Source organism: Miniopterus schreibersii (assembly GCF_964146895.1).
Source record: "Miniopterus schreibersii genome assembly, chromosome: 2".
NCBI lineage: Eukaryota > Metazoa > Chordata > Mammalia > Chiroptera > Miniopteridae > Miniopterus > Miniopterus schreibersii.
In genome coordinates, this window is record NC_138102.1 from 38,422,434 (window position 1) to 38,444,953 (window position 22,520).

The window sequence follows — 22,520 nt, forward strand, 5'->3', positions numbered from 1 at the left end:
AAGTCCTTGAGCAGAGGTTTTACCTTTGCTTCTTGGAGTTCCTTAGAGCAAAGTGGGGGAGTATAGAAGAGCAGAGATTGGAAAGGGGTTGCAAGATTTATGGGGAAAACAGACAGATATAAAAGACAAGAAAGAAGAACCGGCAGAAGCTAAAAATAAGTTGCATTTTGGAAAGCAAGGAATGTGAGTTGAGATGGCTAAATGATCTACTTGGCGTGCAAATAGCATGTAGTTTTACATTTAAAGGATATGAAATCAAAGTTTAACCCTAAATGACACGTAATTTTATTGCTCCTAACATTACATTAAGTAAAAGCCTCTTTCAGCTTGTTTGTGCTTGTCTGGGACTGTTTGGCCTAGTACAGTTATTTTTATTGCGTGAGATAGCATTTGCTTTCGTTATCAAACCAGAGACTCTGCTAAATCATCCTGAGGTCTAACTTGACTTGCACGACATGCTGTTTTGTAATTAAATTAAAATCACAGGATGTTTTGGATTAGAGAATCTTCCTTCACCCAGATCTGAGGTTAGTAAGAGAGTGTGACCTGTCTGGAATAGAATTCCCTCATCCAAAACATCCGGAACATTTCACTGGGTTAATTTGCAACTTACTGGCAGATTTTTGGCCCAATCTTCTGAAGATTTTCTGTCTGTTTCCATTTCTCTTTTCAATTCAGGTCCATATGCATTTATTCAGCTCTCTTATTGAAAATAATATGAAAAGTATTACGAGTCAAAAGAATAAAGAAAATGGCAGATAAAATGTAAGGAAAGGAAGAAAAGTAATGAGCGAATAAATAAGTTCATTCATGAATAGAGAATTTATTCATGAATAAATAAATTCATCCATCCAACAAATGAACTTACAGAGTCCTTATTTGTAGCATGCACTGAGCTAGATAAGTACTATGCAATATAGAGAAAATTATAAGTAAGCCATTGCTTCTGTTCTTTAGAAGTTTAGAATTTTACTTTTTATTAAAAATTTGCCCCTGGACAATTTAAATTTAAATCATATTGGTGTTTTAATCCAATTAAAAATTTCACAAAGAAATAACCATGAACAATTTCCTTGCATCTTTAAAAAGATGTTGAACATTCTGTGTGAGAAAAGCCTAACAAAATCACATTGCTCCACTGGATAGGATATGTGTGTTTTGGTTGGAATGAATCCTGTGGCCACTGGCCAGTAGGCTACAGGAAGAGAATTTTTAAAATATTTTTTTCCATTAGGGGCTGTAGGAAATAATCCTTGGTACAATATATCAGGTCAACTTTGTTTTCTCTGAGTATTGCCATAAGCCTATGTAGCTTTAGAAGGAATTAAAAGATAATTCAAGACAAAAACAAATTGTCAAGTGGAACCAAATGTTGACATAGCTCTGAAACATATTGAGAAAATTTCCATTTAACCCATCTATGCCCCAGCCTTGGCTCCTTGTTTGTCAAACTCTAGTTCTTCATTCTTCAATGAAACAAAATATGAGAAGCATCAGAAATACCGTGATGGAGTGTTACTAGAAAGATTAAGAAGGTAAGGCAGATGAACATCCATACAGAAAGGATGGCTGTTACACATCTGGCATCTGAGGGCTGTTCCCACTGCCCCCGCGTCTTAGTCAGTTTGGGTGACTCTTACAAAGTGCCACAGGCTGGGGGGCTTTTAAACAACAGAAATTTGTTTCTTATAGTTCTGAACACTGGGAGTCTGAGATCAGGGTGCCAGCATGGTGGGGTTCTGGTGAGGACCCTCTTCTGGGTTGCAGGCTTCTCACTGTATCCCCATATGGTGGAGAGAAAGCAAGAGAGCACTCCAGGGTTTCTTTGGTAAAGGCACTAATCACCTCCCAAAGGCCCACCTCCTAATACCATCACATTGGGGCTTGGGGTTTCAACACATGGATTTTGGGAGGGACACAAACATTCAATCCATGTACCCCCCTCATTTCCTTCTATGCCCACTAAGGCCCAAATTCCATGAGGACTTTGTTTCCCTTGTTTTCTGCTGTATCTCTAGTGCCTAAAATGAACAGTACACAGCAGGGGCTCCATTATTATCTGTAGAACAAAGGAATTAATAAATGAATGTTTATTCTGCACTGGATAAAAGAAATGTTGAATGCAGTGCTAAAGACCAAAGAAAAAACTTCCTTGCATCATCAGTTACTCTTGATGCCTGACTTCCTTCTAGTGTACTCCATCCATCCATCCATCCATCCATCCATACATCCAGCCAGCCAGCCAGCAACTTGCATTTAAAATGCCTTGTTTTCCTGTTACTCTGCTACTTATTGGATTTATAAAGATGAAAAAGATAAGGTATGAGTTCTCAAAGAGCATGCAATCTCAGCTCTAATAGGATTCTGAGGACAGGTAAGAGGAGAAGGGAACCGATGCACCCAAAATGTGAAAAATAGAACTAGCATAGTTTCTGGATAGAGAGGAATTACAGAGAACAATGAAAAGTGAGGTGAATTGTAACAGGACATAGGCAAACTGTCCATCAGAAAAAGATGGGAGGCCTAATTACATGCCCTCACTCCCAGGAGTCCAGGACCATGAGTAAGGCTGAGTTCCAAGCTACAAGATGCTAATATGTAACAGGAAAAATAAAACAAATGTGCAGGTGATAGTAAGACACAAAGTAGTGTGAGGCTGGAGCCATAGGAAAAGTCTGACAACCTATGAAGTGAATCATAAGGAAGAAACATACTCTCTCTCCCTTTCACGTTGTCAGATCGTATCTGATATGTATAAGATGCTATGGGGAAAATAAAGGCAATTAGAGGCTGGAGCCTGTCCTCTTAGACCTATAGTACAGCAGGGGAGATAGAGTGCATTCATTTGTAATTTGCCCTGGCTCATACTAGCTCTCAAGAGCCCATTGCTTAATTTCTAGGAATTCTGCAAGCCAGTTTAAAAGAAAAAAGTATGTAAATTGACAATTGAAATAAATTATGTTGAAAACAAAGCTAATAAATACTCAAAACTCATCACTTTTTAAAAAATTTAAAAAATATATCTTTATTTGATTTCAGAGAGAGGAAAGGAGAGGGAGAGAGAGAGAGCTAGAAACATCACTGATGAGAGAGTCATTGATCGGCTGCCCCCTGCATGCCCCTGATAGGGGATCGAGCCCACAGCCTGGGCATGTGCCCTGACCAGGAATCGAACCCCGATCGCCTGGATCCTAGGTCAATGCTCAACTGCTGAGCCACGCCCAGCCGGGCTTTTTTTTATTTTAAGTAATAGACTTTTTTTAAAATTTAAAATATATCTTTATTGATTTCAGAGAGAGAAAAGGAGAGGGAGAGAGAGAGATAGAAACATCAGTGATGAGAGAGCCACCGATTGGCCACCTCCTACACGCCCCTGATTGGGGATCGAGCCCGCAACCTGGGCATATGCCCTGACCAGGAATCGAACCCCAATAGTCTGGATCCTAGGTCGATGCTCAACTGCTGAGCCATGCCCGGCTGGGCCTCATCACTTTTTAAATTATTATCATGCTCGTAAGATTTTTAGGTCTGTTATATCGGTATAATTGTGTGCTACTTGTATATCTTCCCAAATCCTCATCAGTGACATAATGTTGGTAGCTTGAAATTGCCATGGTTGAAGTATTTATAACATTTATACCACAGAAATTGGCAAATGCTACAAATAAAGACTTAGTTCATTCTTTTTTATTTGCTGGATTTAAGAAAATTATGGAGACTCTGGCCAGGTGTGGCTCAGTGGTTGAGCATCGACCTAGGATCCAGGAGATCGAGGTTCGATTCCTGGTCGGGACACATGCCGGGCTTGTGGGCTCGATCCTCAGTCGGGGGCATACAGGAGGCAGCTGATCAATGACGACTCTCTCATCATTGATGTTTCTCTCTCTCTCTCTCTCCCTCTCCCTTCCTCTCTCTGAAATAAAGATATATTTTAAAAAATTATGGAGAAAAGATTAAAAATTCAGATTAAACCTAAAAGTTTATCATGCCTGAAGCCATTACATTGTAAGTAGAAAAAAATTTTTTTTTGGAGAAAATATTCCTCCAATATTCAAAACTATTATCCAATAAACAAATAAGTCACTCATGTTGATGACTACCAAGTGATATACCAACATCCTTCTTCATTATATATTTTGCTTTCATGTGGCTTGCTATAAATCAAATATAGATGTATATTTAACAATCCTGTGGGAATTACACTTGCTTGCTAATTGCAACCATTAGTTGGCCATGGATACAAAAGTTCAGCAAAAGTCAATAAAAGCATTCTGTGAGAATCAATGGGCTACATGAAATTTATAAGGAATATCATACATTTTATTATTATTTGTAAATTATGTGCTATGAAGTCTTTAATCAGTAAAATTTATTATAAATATATTTGTGTGTATACATATGCATATATAAGTATGCATCTATATATCTTTATCTTTATCTTTATACACACACTTTTTTTGAAGCACTGGTTGTTAGATTTCACCAACACACCATTGTCCAAAACTAATGAACAGGGTGGAAAGTAATAAATGCCAAAGAGAGATGCATGGGGTTGTGAAAGCAGATTCCCTAGGAAATGGGGAGAGCTACCACAGGCTTCACAGAGGGGATGAGAACCAGTGGAGGCAGAGGAGATCAAGATAACCATTTCCTTGGAGGCCTTTGGCTTCGCTTGTCCAACTGGTTCCTTGAAGGAGGCGAGAGGTGCCATTCTAATGATAACAATGCCACTGCCTGCCTGAGGCTGTCACTGTGTTCTGTTTCCTGGGAACTAAAAAGGTACACAGGCTCTGAAAACCACAAAAAAGTGTATAAGAAGATAGAATGAGCTCAGGACTCATCAAAACCTCCAGAAACAAAAATATTCAACTTGTGGGACTCTGGGGGCTGGGTAGTATAAAACAAACTGTAGAGAGAATGGGAAAGTTCCACTAGCAGAAAAAAATCAACTAGCCAGGGATTTCTCTAAAAGAACATTTTTCTTTTACTAGACCTGCAGGCTTGGAATTCAAATGTTATTGTGAAGGGGAGGTAGAATGAGGCACCAAAATAACTTTCACATTTAAAAATCACATACTATGTATGGAGCTGGACAGCATCTTTGCCCTCCTATCTATTCAGATTCACAAATTTTCATAGGAGTCAAGTTTTCTGAAAGGAACAAGGACCTTGACAACCACCCCCACTTCCTTTTTTATTCTTTGGTACTCACACACCACCCCTATTACCATCTCCACTGAACCTCTAAGGTGAGCCCAGAGTGTGGAAAGGACAACACTTTCCTTCCCAATGTGCGATCAACTCCATAACAGGCTGGGAGAGAGGGAGGGGAGCCTGCAGTTGTGACCTTGTCTCAGCGTTAACCTCTAAATTGCTGGAGAGGAGTGCACAATCCTGGACCAACGTGACAGCAACTTGAAATGCATGACTTGGACAGCCTGGTGTATTTTGAGAGAAGCATCTACCATAGGTGAATTAAAATTGCTACCAGCCTTGGGACCCTTGGGACAAGTCCATCTGCAGTTAACATAGGGAGGGAGGGAGGGAGGGAGGGAGAGGAGGAGACATGATGCAGGTATGGCAGAGGCCTGGGATGTCCAATGATGGAATAGGACCTTGAGGGAGAATTGATGGCACTGGAATTCTAAGTGGGAAGAACTTAGGCACAGCAATGTTGTTGAGAGAGCTATCCCTGCCTTTTCTAGAAGCTATTTTTGCATAGAAAACATAGTTTTACTCTCCTTGTGTGTTTGTTTAGAGGAAAGGCTGGTGGAGTTTGAGGGTGGAGTGGTGCTGGTAGTGGGACTTGAGCCAAGCAATAGCCCTGTTGAGAAGAGTCTGAGTTTCCCTGAAGATAATAGTAGGTAAGAAATCATTCAGAGCATTGCTAGGAAGCTCAGAGATATTTAGGGCAGGGACTTCTAGAAAAGTCTGAAGTTTCTGCCTGTGTTCCATTTGAATTGTGTCATAAAGGTAAAGATAAAAACATTTGTTCCTATAGGCTGGTGTAGTGTAGAGCATAATATTTACACATGGGAAAAAAGAAAATAAAAGTGTGAGATATATGAGGGGCTACAAAGTTAAAAAATACATATTGATTAAGGGAAGAATCAAGATTTATAAACAGGAAGAGAAGATCTGTCAATTAAGTTAATAGTAACAGGTAATTACAAATATCTTAAGAAGCTAAGGAAGTGCAGTTGGTGGTGGGGTATGTGTGGTCAGGGAACAGGGTCACAATGAGAAAATCCTGACAGGAAAAAAATTCAGGAAGGAAATAACTTATTGTTAGAAAATGATTTCCACTCCTTATCTCAACCATTTGGGTTAAAATAAAGTAAGACACATGAAAGAACAACCATTTCCAAAACCATCATCCTCAGACATGTCCTGCAATATAGATAACCAAGTGGGACCGGGCTATCTCCAGAGGGCTGTGGCTGTAATTTAGTCTGCTTTCAGTGAATGGCACTTTGTGTTTACCTTGCACTTTTTGCGGGGTTGCTCAGAACAAGCAGAAACTTGCATCCTCACAGAAATGGCCCTGTAGTACAGCCACTCTTCAGAACCCAGCAGACAAGGAGCCAGAGAGGTGGTTTTTTCTGCTGATGGTGGTCATGCATGGCTGGATGATTTATGGACAAGACCAACAGCCACATCCATATCTCAGAGTCATTAACCACCAGGTGAAGGACTCAGCCCAGAACCACTCGCAGGAAAAAGTCCTCAGAGAGAGAGTCTGTTTGAATGATCAGAACAATCGGAGCCACTTTGATCACATTCTGATTTCTCAGCTGCACCTTTTAAATACAGGCGGGTTCCTACGCCCAAAGGGAGCACTGTGAATGGTGCCTGAGACTTTTCATAATGTTAACATCTTTGTGAAGAGATCAGATGTGATCTTTGAATGAAGGCAAACAAGACCGGGAAGAAGGGCAAGGAAATGTCCCGAATTTCAAAAGGGTATATTTCAAAAATAGCCATTGGTAAGCTTGGTAGCAAACCCCAGGTAAATTCTAGAATAGATAATTAAAGAGATGGTTTTAGATCTCGTAGTAAAGAAAGAAGCTCTTGATGAGAGCCAGCATGATTCCCTAAGAGCAAGAAATGCCACCTCAATTCCTCTTTTGATGAGTTTACTAGGACTCTTTGAAACTTATATCATGCTGTGCTGTTGGCCAGGAAAGAGAAACATGGGTCTGGCAACCACCTGGATAGGGTCAATAATGGCACCAAGGATAGTGAGCCTGGAAAAGGTGTCTATGTCCTATAGTCCTGTCCTTGCTCCTATTCATTCAACTCAACAAATAATTCACTAGCTCAACATACAACTGTAGAGCATGGACTTTATGCAGGGCACTCTCTAGGCAAGGGATAGAAAGAAATTGCTCCAGCTGTGTCCTCAAGGGGCTTATGATCTACTGGTGGGAAAGGACCAGTACACAAATAACCACAACACAAGCTAGAGTGACAAAAATCACAATAAGGAGAGTACCAAGTGCCATGGGGGGTAGATGAAGACAAAGGTTTCTTCCAGTTAGAAGGTTAAGTAGGCTTCACAAGGGAGATGGCATTCGAGGTGGAATTTAAAGAAGAGAGAACGGAAATGATGAAGAAAGGCATTTGCCCCAAATGGCATGAGCAGGGCACAGACTAGAGAAAAGGTTCAGCACATAGTCCAGTCAGATTGAAACAGGGGGGCTAGACAGGAAAGTCAGGACTGCTGTGACACATTCCTCTTGCTGGGAATCAGCCATGGGGATCCTTGATGGGCAGGCAATCAAGTGCTTGGGTTCAGGGGTCACACAGTCAGGCATTTGAATCTTGCCATGACCACCACCTTAGCCATGAGACTGGGCAAGTTATGGAACTTCTCCAAGTTCCAGTTGCCTCAGAACCATGGAATGGGCACGATTATGGTGCCTAACTCAGAGGGTCGCTCTGCAGATTAAACGAGACTATGTAAGGAGTAAATGCTCCCTAAATGCAGCTGAATAAAGCTCAGAACTAAACTGGAGGAAGCTTTGCCTTTGCCACTTTCATCTGGCAGTGCTGTATAGCCTTGATTAGAGCAAGCTCAAGCGCAGAAAACATCTTTCTAATATTTGACCCCAATCTAGATCAGCAGGGAGAGCCTGAGCCAGACACAACACAAACCTCGGGGCCAGGAGGATGGGAGGGTGGGGCGGGCAGATTCTATAGGATTTGGCAGTAGACCGGGTGTGGGGTCAGCAGTTTGGGGAAAGCAAAGTGGACAAATATGTGCTGCCATCCTTCTGGATTTGGGAATCTGGGAGCAAGTGTAGGCCTGGGTAGGGGATGTCTTCACCTCTCTAGGAAGAGTTCCACAGATACCACAGGGCATATGCTGAAGGTTTAGGTGATGCTAAAGTGGGGAATTAGCTAACCACTGGGAGATTGGATGACCACATCAGGATTCAAAGCAGTTTGGAAAGGTTAGACTTGTGGGTTGAAGCAAACAACCCCAATAACAGCTTACTCATATATTAACTCGTTTAATATTTTCCATAAGGAGATACTATTATTATTTTCATTTTATAGATGAGGAAACTGAAACAGAGAGAGGTTAAGTGACTATAGCAAAGTCACACAGCTAGTAATGGTAAACATAGGATTTAAACTGGAAGTCAGGTTTCAAGGTCTGTGCTCTAGAAAGAAGAAAGGGAGGAAGGAAGAAAAGAAAGAAGGAAGGAAGGGAGGGAAGGAGGGAGGGAGCAAGAGAAGAAAGAAGGTAACTAGTCATCGTAGCACATGTACAACGTGCCAGATTCACCCAAGTAAATGCTTAAGAAGCTGGACGACCTGGATGGAGGTAAGATGATTTAAAGGGTGTGTTAGTAGGAAAAGATGATGGTGCGATGGAAGGTTATTTCTAGGCACTCCATAGGCCTGTGAAAGGCATCTGGGGATGAGTCAGGAAGCTAAATTTTTTTTGCTGACACCTGCTCCAGTTGAATTACTTCTTACAATGGTTCTGAGGAGCAGCAATCTTCAACTGTTTCTGTTCAGTGGGCCTACATTTTTGTCTGTGAAAATCTTGGTCTCTAGATCTGTCTTTTGATTCTGACGACTATAGTGTGTGATGTGTGTGAGGTGTCTGCATGGTAAGTGGTGTGTGTTAGGGGGGTTAGGTTTGGAGCCTACGTGGTCATGTAGAGATGGGTCTATAGGTGTCTATGTGTGTTATGTCTGCATGACAAATGTGAGTCTGTGTCTGTGTATGCATGTGTGTAGGTGTGTGTGATTGTATGGCAAGTGGTTTTGTGTATATGTGTAGCCTGCATGGTGAATTAGTCATGTGTGTGCTGTGTAGAGGTGTCTCCATGGCTTGAGTTTATATGGAAGTATAGTTTGCTGTAGAACCAGCTGCGTCTGTGTGTGTGTGCGTGTGCCATGTGGAGTGAGCACTCTAGTGTGAATTTGTTTATACAGTGGTACCTCGGTTTTTGAACGTCTCCATTGAGGAACATTTCGGTTTAGGAATGCCATAAGCCCAAAAGTAAATGCTTTGGTTTTCGAACATGCCTCAGGAGTCGAACATGCCACGCGGCTTCTGCTGAGGGTAAGATCCTGAGGCCTAGCTGTCGGCTGTGGATCCCTAGGTTTTCGAACATTTCAGAACTCGAACGGCCTTCTGGAATGGAGTACATTAAAAAACCGAGGTACCACTGTAATTCTAGATGGAATTGGAGCAAAACCTGAATGGCTCACCACACTGGACAAAGGTAGACTACTCCCCATCACTCCCGAAGGAGTTCCTGAAGGCGTGGGAAGCAGAAGCAGAAAGGACATGACAAAGGAGAGGCTACAGTCCTCCACTCCTAGGAGCCCAGGGGCGCCCCCTACAGGGCAGCATTGGTGCTGCAGCTGTAGTAGGGAGTTTCCCCAGGAGGGCACCATCTTCTCTCTGGCTCAAAACTAGCCCAGTACTGACTTGAATCTGGGATAAAGGGAACAACTAGGATAACATGGTATTTTCCCAGGTGAAATAAATGAATTCCAGGTCATTCTATAATAGCATCTACTGGCTCCTCTGTGTAGCTCCATCTCCTACCAAGGCCACAACCAACCTCTTTCCTATTTGTCAACTAGCCCATGGGTGTGATTTCTGCTTCACCCCTTCCCACTCCCTTCTCCTTTCCCTCTGAATTCTCACAGCTTAGAGACATGGTCCAATAGCTCTTCCCAAGGCACAGGGTGGCAGAAAAGCACGTTCTGGTGAGGGAGCAGAACCAGGGAGGCAGAGGAAATGGCTTAGCCAAGCTTAGAGTCAAAGCAGGCAACTGGGTCAGGACTGAATGTCCAGGCAGGCTAGAATTAGGTGGGAGGCCAGAATAAAACAGATCGACTGCCTGGAACTCAGACATCAGCTGCCAGAACAAACTAACAGGCCTGAGGGCCAGGTTTAAACAGGAGAGTAGGCATCAGCTGACCTCCAGGAAGCAGGAGGCTGAGCAATGTGGGAAGAGCACGGAGCCAGGGCACAGGGCCAAGGAAGGATCTCAACCACTGCAGCAGAGAGAATCAGTTTAGTGGGGACATTTCTAGGAGTCTTGTAGATTAGGCCGATCCCAGATATAACTGGTTCAAGGTTTGCTGGTGGAAGTAAAAGAGAACGTCTGGCTGTAGTAAGACAGGGCGAAAATAACTTTCCATTTCCCCCGCCTACCTTGCCAAAAGTTCACATTTTGTGTTCTAGAGAAAATTGGTGTCCCAATAGGATGACTGGTCTGGTTATTGCACATGGACTATATTTGGTACATATACGTAAAAAATATTGATCTAAAGACATTCAGTTAAAGACAGGACTTGACTTCTTGTATCCCCCTAGCCCTATCACTCAGCTCTGTGCCTGGATTTAGAAAGAGCCATTCCTTCCCCCAGCAAGGATTAGTTGTTACACTCCTTGGGTTTGCTTAGGACCCTTTAAAATATCAGAGATAGAGAATTATTTATCTATTACATGAATTCTAACATTTATTAATATATTGTTTTAAATAAAATAACATTAATAAAACATATATTATAACATTTACTACTTTAACTCATAGTTTCTTCTGAGCTGTGCCCATCTCCAGGGCAGACACAAGGTCTTTTGTTGCCGGGATCTGAAGTGACCCACACAGAGCCCACCAGCTATCAAAAATATTTAAGCCAGTATGCTAATCAGGAGTTTTAATTTTTAAGTATTTCTCTTTGTTGTTACATGTTCACAGAATCTCAGATCTCTCAAATTGGAAGTGACTTTAGAGATGATCTAGCCTGTCTTTCCAGTCAACACAGGAAATATTCCTACCAGCTCTTTAGCAGAGGATCATCAGCTGCCTCTGGATACTTCCAGCTGGCTCTTTGTGAGACAGCCTGTTCCATTGCTGGGCAGCGCTAACAGAAATCTCTTATTCATAGTGCCCACAAATCGGATTCCCTAGTGACCTCTACCTGTGTTTAATACTTGTCTTCTTTCCTCTCCCCCTGTCCCTGCCACCATGTTCTTCTCCTGTCCTCCAGGTGAAACAGTTTCCCCTGTGAAGTTATTTCAAGATCTCTCACCCTCCTAGTTACCCTCCTGTACAATCAGAGAATGTGGTTTATGTCCATGTCCTTAAAATGTGGCACCCAAGACTATGTAATTTGACTACAGAGTATGGCAGGGTAGAGGGTGGCTGTTACCTTCCTAATCCTGCTATTCTTTTACTATTAATGGAACTTAAGATTGCATCAATAATCTTTACAGCTGCTAGATTTTCCCTTGTTTTTTGTTTGTTTGTTTTTGTTTTTTCAAATATATCTTTGTTGATTTCAGAGAGAGGAAGGGAGAGGGAGAGAGAAAGTTGAAACATCAATGATGAGAGAGTCATTGATCCGCTGCCTCCTGCACGCCCACGACTGGGGATCGAGCCCTCAACCCAGGCATGTGCCCTGACCGGGAATTGAACAGCGATCTCCTGGATCCTAGGTTGATGCTCAACTGCTGAGCCACACCCAGCTGGGCTCCCTAGGATTTTATTAAACATTTAAAAAGCACAATTTTTTAAAAAAATTAAATTTAACCAAACAGTGCCCTCTCACTCTATATAATTGATTTTTTTTAAAAAGTCGAACATTAAGTTTAGAATCTGATCACTTGCAATTTTGTTATGTATTGGAAAATATTGTACTAGGAAGAAGCACTGGAACTTCTGTTGGGACATGCTCTTCAACCAGCTTTTTCTTTCACTGCCCACCCAGTCTCCAAGGCAGGCATCCTCAGAGGCATCCTTGACCCCTCTCATTCCTCATGGATCACTGAGTTACTAAGTCTTATCAGGTCGACATCTAAATATTTTCTTGTCTGCTCCCCCTGGGAGTTAGTCTAAGAGTGAGTAATAGAAAGTGTGCAGAGGAGATGCAGCGAAGCCTGCTTGTCACATATGTGGTCAGGTGGGCAACACGCAGAGAGAGAAGCAATGAACCCCGTGGGAAAAAATCTGAACCTTTTCCACACAAAATATTCACCAGGAGAAAACAAGTACTGAAAATCAGATAAGCATGTGAAGCCCTAAGGAAAGGTGCAATAGCAAAGCACTTGCCTTGCTGACCCACCTATGCAAACAACTCGAAAGGATCTAGTATCCATACTGTACGAACTATATTTTCTGCATTCTCAGTGCTCTGGCATCTAGGGCCTCAGTGATGACAGGAGGGGAAATTGCCCTCCCGAGGTGAACCAATTTTTAGAGATAACAAAAAAGTGTACCTTTCACAGGCAAAGCAGCAGATCCAAAGCCCACACACACAATTACTTCTTTTATCAGGCTTTCACACATCACACATCAAGTCAATATTCCCCTGCCCTAGCCAGCCCAGGGCCAGGCACTAGACAACTTGACACAGCTCCTACACCCCAGAGCCTGTTAAATCATTCAGACTAGCCAGTCCTACACCTGCTTAGGCTGGTAAGCCTGCCTTGCTCACTGCTTCCCACGAAAACCACAGTAAAGGCTCTTGGCTCTTCTCTGCGGTTGTTCCTGGTCCTGGGCTTATCCAGTTCAATGCTTGGAGACCCACAAAGATGGATTCCATGCCCAAGAAGATCAGGATTAAACACCAAATGTACAGTAGCGTCCCCTTATCTGCAGGGGATAAAGTCCAAGTGGATGCCGGAAGCCGCAGGGAGTACCAAACCCTAGGTAGATTGTGTTTTTCCTATACATACACACATATGACAAGGCTTAATTTACAAATGAAGCACAGTATGAGATTAACAACAATAATAATGAAGTAGAACAATGATAACATCATAGAGTAATAAGTTACACAAATGTGGCCTCTCTTTCTCTGTGTGTATCTCTCAAAATATCTTATTTTGCTCACCCTTCTTCTGGTGATGATGTGAGATGCTACAATGCGGATGGAAAGATGAAATGTGAACGGCACAGTCCTAGGCGGCTACTGAGCTGACAATACATCAGCAGGAGGGTCAAACCAGCACCAATTGCTTTTTCCTTCCTCACAGTTTCACAGGGAGATTTGTTGTTGCTGTAGGTCTTGGCACCCTCGGCACACAATTCCTTTTCTTTCCTTCTTAAGCTGAGAACTTGCACCGTTTCCCTTGAAGAAAGCACTTTACCGCTTCTCTGAGGCTTATTTGAATTGCCAGCATCACTACTCTAGCACTTTGGGGTCATTAGTAAGTAAAATCGGGGTTCCTTGAACACAGGCACTGTGATAACTGGACAGTCCACCTGATAACCGAGGTGACGACTAAGTGACTAACAGGCACAGAGCGCCTACAGCCTGGAGCCCCCGGACAGAGGCGCGAGTCACGTCTGGGCCTGGAAAGAGCAGGGCCTGGGAGGTTTCATCCCGCTACCCAGAATGGCATACAATTGAACACTTATGAATTGTTTATTTCTGGCATTTTCCATTTAATATTTTCGGACCACAGTTGACCAAAGGTAACTGAAACTTCAGAATGTGAAACCGCTGGTAAGTGGGGTGGAGGGGGGATTACTGTATATATAAAATGTTAGGATGTAACTCAGTGAACAATTTCTTCTTCCTTTTGTTCAATCCACAAACCTTTATTGAGTGACGACTAGGAGTCAGCCACAGTGGTGGGTTCCGAGGATACAGGATAAATAAGATGAGGTCCTGGTCTTTAAGGGGCGAGCTATTAATGCAACCAAGCTGTCCTGAATATCTCTGATGCTTCCAAAAAAGAACATCCTTGCAGTATACTGACAGGATTCCAAGTCTAATCATGGGCTGTGTTGGCTCCAGTACCACCTTCACCACCACAAGGCATGGACACATTTCAGCATCGTGCATTCCAATTTCTTGGCATAGAGACAATTTTATGGGTTCATTCTGTCCAGATTCTACTGTGTCTTTGAGTGTGCCAGTAATCATATAAAATTATGCCACTTTTTGATGGGACAAGAACATGTCAATGTTCCTTAGGCTCATTTTTGGGGTGATAAATGCCAAGGACAAAACTTACGTTTTTCTATATGCTTTTAAATAACCTTATATGCATCTGAAATACAGCAATCTAAAGTTAAAATTAACTTTAGGCTTATCTATTGAAATTAAGTCTCAAAAAGCAGAGTCAGAATCTTAGCAAATAGGAGCCTCTCCTGAGATTAAAGGCAAATGCCTTCCAAAAATGTAGAGATGCATTAAAGGTATTAATTTTGAAATATTTTTGAAGCTACTGAATTACTAAAGGTAATTTTCCCTTATTGACACCATAGTTTTCATTTATTCATTACTGTTGTTTGAGATTTTTGACTGTTAATTTAATCGTGAACTAAGGCACACATTTCAACTAGCAAGAAATCTAAAATCATGACATCAGATGCCTCCTAGCTATCCCCTGTATGTCAGTAAACACCCATAGAAAACCCCTTTTTCTCTAGCAAATGCCATTCCTTTTTACCCCCATTCTATGGCCTGACTGATAAGGGAATGGGGAGAGGTGAAGGAGTTATGAGGTGAGGAGGGAAGGTTTATCTTATAGGCAGCCAGCATTATTTGAGTGCCAGCTTCCAGAATAGCATTTGGTTTCATTCCACTGAAATCCTGGCACCTATACTTGGTCATATGGTCATTTAAGGTCATTTAAACCTATCTCCACCCAGATACGGATAAGATTCTAAACACTCAGAAACACAGGAAGCCAGCCAGCCAAGATAATAGATAAGGGGAGAAAAAAGAAGGAGTCATCTTCTGAGTAATTATCTTAGAAGAGCCCTTTACAGCTATAATTCTTGGGTGAACTTCTATTGCCAGGCGGTGAAGCATTGTGATGCTCTTGAATTGAACTTTAGGTTGAAAGATAGTTTGAGGAACTCTTGGAGTGCAGCTCTCTCAATTTACGGAGGAGGAAATTTATGACACAGAGTTTCATTGCCAAAGTCGAGGTCTCACAGCTAGTTAAATGAAAGAGTCAGAACCTGAATCTCCATCCACTGAATTGCAATCCAGTGATCTTCATTTTTGTTGCCCGAATATATGTCTTAAATTACCCCTCAATTCATGACACTCCAGCCTTCCTCCAGGAATACAATTTTGCCCTCGTGACGAGCTATCTGTCTCACTCATTATTTTGTTCATTCAGTCATTTTTCAAATATATATCCAGAGCTCACTGTGTGCCAGGAACACAAGCAGAACATAACAGGTCAGGTCCTCAAGGCGACCACCACTTAGCTTTAATTTCTACTTGTAGCAATGCCTTCTGGATCCAGACTTCCCACCAGAAATCACTGCTTTTCTTGCTATGAAAAATGTTTTACTTTCATGCCTATTAACATTGACATGAGAGAAAAACAAAATATGACACAACAAGAGATGTAGCTATTAAAGAGAAAACCACAGGCCCCAAATGGAGTCACTTATGCTAAAGCCCATGACGCCAAACCTAGACTTAATACCTAACCTAACTGCAGTTTCAACTTCAGTCTGGAATTATCAGGTCAGTCCTGATGAGGTAACCTGTCAGGTGGGCCCCCTCCATCACTCCCAAAAGAGACTAAGGCAGTCTGCCTGATAAGACCACTCTCCTCAAAGAAAGGTAACCTTACCTGAAATAATCTTTTCTTTTCTTTTGCTAATGACTTTTTTTTGTCCCACCCAGTTTCTGTCCATAAAAACCTTCCATAATGTACAGTTTTTCAGGACTTCTCTTAACCTGCTGGATGGGATGCTACCTGATTCATGAATCACTCAATAAAGCCAATTAGATCTTCAAATTTCCTCAGTTGAATTTTTGTTTTTTAACAGCCCATAGTGGATATTGCACCTAAAGACAGTGAAGTGCTTTTGAAATCGAGTCAAGAAGCTTCCAGACTGCAATGAGGATTGAATTACAAGTCTCCCTACGGTAATTTCCTGAAATTGATTCCACAGGACTGTAGTTGGAGGGGGCCTGTGTTTTTCGCAATGACTGTAAATGCTCCTTGTTCAAAGAGGTTCTGGCTTACATCAAATCTTTAAAGGGTGCAGTCACTGTTCATCTAAACGAGTCCCCAAAAAACCGTGGTTATAAGAGGGCATCTAACAGGGTTAGCAAAAGAAAGGTACAGAGCTGGCAATGAAATTATGTAACCAGCAAAGAAAAAAGCAAACCCCAAAGCCTAGCAGCTTAAAATGGTTTCTGTTTTTCTTTCTTAGAGGACTCTTCATCTGACCTAAGTTTAAGGAGATTCATCTCAAATTGACAACGTAGGATTAAACGGTTTATTATTTTAAAATGCAATATAACCGTGTGCCCTCCTCTTTGGCTTCTGAGCTCTTGTCTCAGTTTGGAGTCCTCGTGGTGTTTGAGGGCCTGTTGGCACAACCAGCTTTCCCAACACCCCGTGGTTATGTTTCTAAATAGGAGTAAGGGAAGCGCCACCAGCCAGCCAGCCAGCCTGTGGGCAACGGTTCCGTGTGAACAGGAAAAGCAAATGTGTGTGCCCGTTTCCTCTGAAAATACGATCGGTGCTCCTGATGTTGAAAACAGATTTCTGTAGAAACGGGCTTTTATAAAGATTTCAACTCAGGATGAAGGTAGTGGAGAGATTACATCCAATTAAATTTTGCACATTCTAATCAAAGCTTTGTCAGCAGACGAGATTTTTGAATTTACCTCTTATGTGCAGGGCGCACAGCAGATATATTATACATTGTTTTTACTATCAAGAAGCAAAATTAGGGGTATAAAATTTTAAGGGTGGAAGATTATTCGAACCACCATGGACACTACATAGTCACAGAATTTCTGACTCGGTGTTTTCTAAGATGTGTTTGGGGAAGCAGCCGTTGAGGGCATACAGAAGTCCACCATGTTCTTTAGCCCACTTTGGAGCTAGGGCTCAGTGCCTATTTTTCATAATACCTGGATTTTGTTAGGGAATATAAAATGTAAGGTAATCAGGCAAAACATTTTTTTTTAAAAGATGAACCCAGTAAAGAACAAAAATAAAGACTTACCCACATGACATATCTTTTACCTGCTGCCCAGGGTGGGGCTGGGCCAAGAGGGGACCGAGGAGAAAGAACAACCACGGGAGGTGTGCAGAACCACAACAGCGTCTCCACACACTCTTCTGCTTTTAAAATTACCCCTTGTGCCGATTTTGAAATATCCCAAAGTAAGTTTTGAAGTTGGGACAAGAGATACATAACGTTGGCCCTAAAGTGGGTCCATGTAATTTGACAGCCTAACTGCTATCTAAGCTTTAGCAGTTCCGTTGGTTGTCACTAGCAATCTCCTGGCTTTAACTAAGTATCATCTCTCTATCCTTTGGCAGGTACTGTGGACTAATGACCCGAATACTTGACATAAAACTCCCATAAAATAGTATGCTTTAGTAACTTCCTAGTTAAATTTTTATTTCATTTTCTTTACTGGGGCCAAGGTACAATTTTGCCATTTGAGAGTGAAAAGTCTATATTTTATAAAATACCAGGGGCAATTTTTAACATAATAATAAACCCACAACGTGTGGCAGATTCGTAAATATATTAAATGGGCAGAAAGCAGAGGCACATAGTGATTCTTATAATAACATCAAAGCAAATAACTCTTTCCCTGGAGGTGTTCTGAGGTATGGAAGAGCCTTTTTTTTTTTTTTTTTTAAAAAAGTTCCCTCTTTAGGACACATGCATTTGTGATAGAACTTCTAATACACACAACCATGAAAGCTTGCCTACGTATTTTAGAAATAAAACCAAGTAACAAAAAGGAAAAGTTCATGGGCATTGTCCTTCGCTTGGCTACTTTTAAATTCTTCTGGTTCTTCTCTTTTATTACTAAACATAGAAACCCCTCTGAAAACAGAATTCCTTCCTCACTCCACACTGTCCGTCTTGTCATGTGCTTCTCTCATGTTCAATACATATATGAGTATATATACATATATATGCACACATATGTATGTATTTCATGTTCAGATGGCCTGAGGAAGCATAGGATAACCTATGATTTATTATATATAGATCATTCCTCCATGACAGCAGGCGCAGGACAAACTGAAACTCGCTTTTAAAACAAGTTTAAAACCAGTCACTTCACCCTTTCCTGGGAGTATATCATTTGCATTAGGTGTTTCTAAAAGATCCGTGAGCTTATTCTTAACTTTTCTTTGCCATATAAAATACATGACTTAATTCTTTCAGCCAACATCCGTACACCTCATCCATCCTGGGCAAATCATGGCACTTTAATGAAGCACCCAGTCCTCACAGAGTTAACAGCTTACTGTATACAGCTAGTTCAGTACAGCAAAGGGAGAAGTGACATTTTACTTCAACCCCAAACAAAGTTATTATATTTACCTTGTACTTGGAAGATAGTAAAGTGTGGCCGGCAATGGAAAGAACCCAACGCATTACCTGCGCAGTTCATCCACAGACCCTGGTAAACCCAAGTGGCAGTAATCACCGACGATGCTCGGGTGGTTACTTTCCACTCATTGGACGCGGTGGCAGCCACGAGAGCTCCAAACCCTCCAACACCAAACACCAGAGCCGAGATCTGTGCCCTGAACATCTCGCTCAGCCTTCTCCGGTGACACTGTCCAGACAGAACACTGGTGGTCTAGGCATGCAGCGGACAAATGGCACTTGGATAAGTGCTGCAGCAAGTTAATGTGAGTAGGTGACTGTATGTCAGACTCGGGTGGCCCGAGGAAGTACCAGAATTTAAGATAAAGTCTGATTTACCCATGCCATTTTAAAGATAGCCTTAAGATGATCTTTCTAATTTCCTACATGGACATTTTACTAAAATTTTGTAGGTGGATTTTAAAGGTTTTGATTTCACAGGTTTTATTTTCTCCTGGCACCATAGTTAATGCTTAATTTTCTGTTATCCTGAAGCTTAACGAACCATACAACTACCAGATATTACAAAGTACAAATTATACAGTAACAGTTAAGGCTTTTTTTTACCAATTGCTGTAGTCTTGCATGCTTCTGTGTCTTTACAGAAATGGAATCATTGTGGGCATTCTTCTGTAACTTATCTTTGCCACTCAATATTATGTTTGTGAGATTTATCTCTGCTTGGGAATGTAGCTATTGTTCATTAAATATAATAACTGAATATAACATTTTATTAAGTGAATAGACTACAATTTATCCATTTTCCTGGAGGTGAACATTTATGTTGCCCTCGCCCCACAGAAATTGGTACAGCTTTAAACATTCTCATAAATTTTCTCCTTGTGCACATGTGTGAGAGTTTCTCCAAGGTATATCCTAGAAACAGAATTGCTAGGATGTAGGAAATGCCTTCAACTTTGTAGATCATACTAAATTACTTTACTGAGTCTTTACAGGAATTTACCTCTCACTCTCAGTGGGTGAGTCCTCGTTTCCTTCCTTCACGGTACTTGGTACTGTGGTGTTGTCAGATTTTTTTTTCTTTTGGCCACTCTGATGGATGTAAAGGCATCCCATTATGATTATTAATTTGTATTTTTCTGTTTATGAGTGGGATTGAGCATCTTTTCATGTGTTTATTGACTCATTGTGTTTTTTCCTATGAAGACATTTGTAGCTTTTGCTCATTTTATCCATTGAGTTGTTTGACTTTTAATCATTTAAATTAGTTATCTATTTATTCTGGATAGAAATCTTTTGTTGATTATTTATTTGTGGTTTGTCTTTATGTTGCCATTTGATAAAGTGTCTTAATTTTAATGTAGTCATATGTATCAAGCTTTTACTAAGTGATTTGTGCTTTTGGGAACTAGATTAAGAAATCCTCCCTTAAATATAATAAATACATTCCCCTTTACTCCTATTTCAAAGTTTTAGCTTAAGTTATATATCATCCAGAATTATTTTCGTGTGTGTGTTTTATGATTTGGTATCTATTTCATTTTTTAATATGGAAATCCAATTATCTTCATTTTTACTGAACTGTCCCTTACTTCCCTGTTAATCTGCGCTGTTACCTCTGTCATCTCAGGTATCAATATTTGCATGGTCTGTTTTTGGATTCTCTGCTCTGTTCTATCTATCTGCTTAGCTGTTCCCATGCCAATACAAATTTTGTTGTTGTTGTTAATCCTCACCTGAAGATATTTTGCTTTTGAGAGAGTGGGAGGGAGGGAGGAGGGAGGGAGAGAGAAAGAGAGAGAGAGAAAGAGAGAGACACATTGACTGCCTCCTGCCCGCACCCTAACTGGAGGCAGGGAGCAAACCTGCAATCCAGGTATGTGCCCTTGACCAGGAATCAAACCCGAGACCCTTGCCCAGTTCCACGCTCTAACCACTTGCCCAGTTCCCTTGCCCAATCAAACCCTTGCCCAGTTCCACGCTCTAACCACTGAGCCATGCCAGCCAGGGCCAAATTTCTTAATTACTCTAATCTTATCAATATATCTTGAGATCTTGTTGATGGCTCTTACCGTGTCCTTCTTTTTTCAAGAATGTCTGGGAGATTTTTAAAAGCTATTTGCTACTCATTATATACTTTAGAATAATTTTGGTGTGTATACAGTTATAAGTAGACAATTATTTTTACTTAATACTTTGATGGTATAATTTCATTTTCATCTGATTCCTTTGTTGCCATTGAGAAACCAAAGTCTGATTTATCATTTCTTTTAGATTAATCTGTTTTCTCTTTGGCTGTTTGTTTTTTGTTTTTTTAAATTTATCTTTATTGTTGGAAGTATTACAGGTGTCCCATTTCCCCCCCCCAAATGACCCCCTCCACCTCGCTCCCACCCCCTCCCCAGGCCTTCACCCCATCATTGTCTGTGTCCATGGGTTATGCATATATGCATATAACTTCTTTGGTTAATCTCTTCCCACCCTCCACCCCCCTTCCCTCTTCCCTCTGAAATATGATCGTCTGTTGCATGCATCAATATCTCTGGATCTATTTAGTTCATCAGATTCTTCTGTTCATTAGCTTCTTGTTAAAGAAGCACCTTCAACATTTCCTGTAGTGCTGGTCTGGTGGTGATGAACTCCTTTAGCTTTTCCTTGTCTGAGAAGCTCTTTATCTGATCTTCAATTCTAAATGATAGCTTTGCTGGGTAGAGCAATCTTGGTTGTAGTTCCACGTTTTCCATCACTTTGACTATTTCTTGCTACTCCCTTCTGGCCTGCAAAGTTTCTGTTGAGAAATCAGCTAACAGTTGTATGGGGGGCTCCCTTGTAGGTAACTAACTGCTTTTCTCTTGCTGCTTTTAAGATTCTCTCTTTGTCTTTAACCTTTTGCATTTTAATTATCATGTGTCTTGCTGTGGGTCTCTTTGGGTTCCTTTGGTTTGGGACCCTCTGTGCTTCCTGGACTTGTGAGTCTATTTCTTTCCCCAGGTAGGGGAAGTTTTCTATAATTATTTTTTCAAATAGGTTTTCAATTTCTTGCTCTCTTTCCTCTCCTTCTGGCACTCCAATAATATGAATGTTGGGCCTCTTGAAGTTGTCCCAGAGGCTCCTTATACTGTCTTCATATTTCTGGATTCTTTTTTCTCTTTACTCTTCTGGTTGGGTGTTTTTTGTTTCCTCATGTTCCCAATTGCTGATTTGATTCTCAGCATCCTCTCCTCTACTGTTGATTCCTTGTAAGTTATTCTTCATTTCAGTTCGTGTAGCATCGATTTTCTCAATTATTTTTGTCATACTCTTACAAATATCCTTGAGCACCCTTATAACCATTATTCTGAACTCTGTATCTGTTAGCTTGCTTGCATCTATTTCATTTAGTTCCTTTTCTAGAGATTTCTTCTGTTATTTCCTTTGTGACATGTTTCTTTGCCTCTGCATTTTGGCTGCTTCCTGGTGTTTGTTTCTATGTATTAGGTAGAGCTGCTATGTCTCCTGGAATTTGTAGAGTGGCTTTGTGTACTAGGTGTCCTGTAAGGTCCAGTGGCTCAGCCTCCCCAGTCACCTGAGCTGGGCCTTCTAGGTGCTCCCCTGTGTGGGCTGTGTGCACTGTCCTGTTGTAGTTGAGCCTTGGTTGTTGTTGGCGTCACTGGGAGGAATTGACCCCCAGGCCAATCATCTGTG

General features: G+C 41.3%; 1 protein-coding gene across 1 annotated transcript in view; it reads right to left on the reverse strand.

Annotated features, from left to right (window-relative positions):
• CLDN10 (claudin 10) overlaps positions 1 to 19,290 on the reverse strand; it is a 104,624-nt gene extending 85,334 nt beyond the window's left edge. The window contains exon 1 of the mRNA XM_081128349.1: positions 18,828 to 19,290. Within this exon, the coding sequence (XP_080984475.1) occupies positions 18,828 to 19,041 (214 nt within the window). The 5' untranslated portion in view covers positions 19,042 to 19,290. The remainder of the gene's footprint in view (positions 1 to 18,827) is intronic.
• Between the last annotated feature and the right edge of the window lie 3,230 nt (positions 19,291 to 22,520).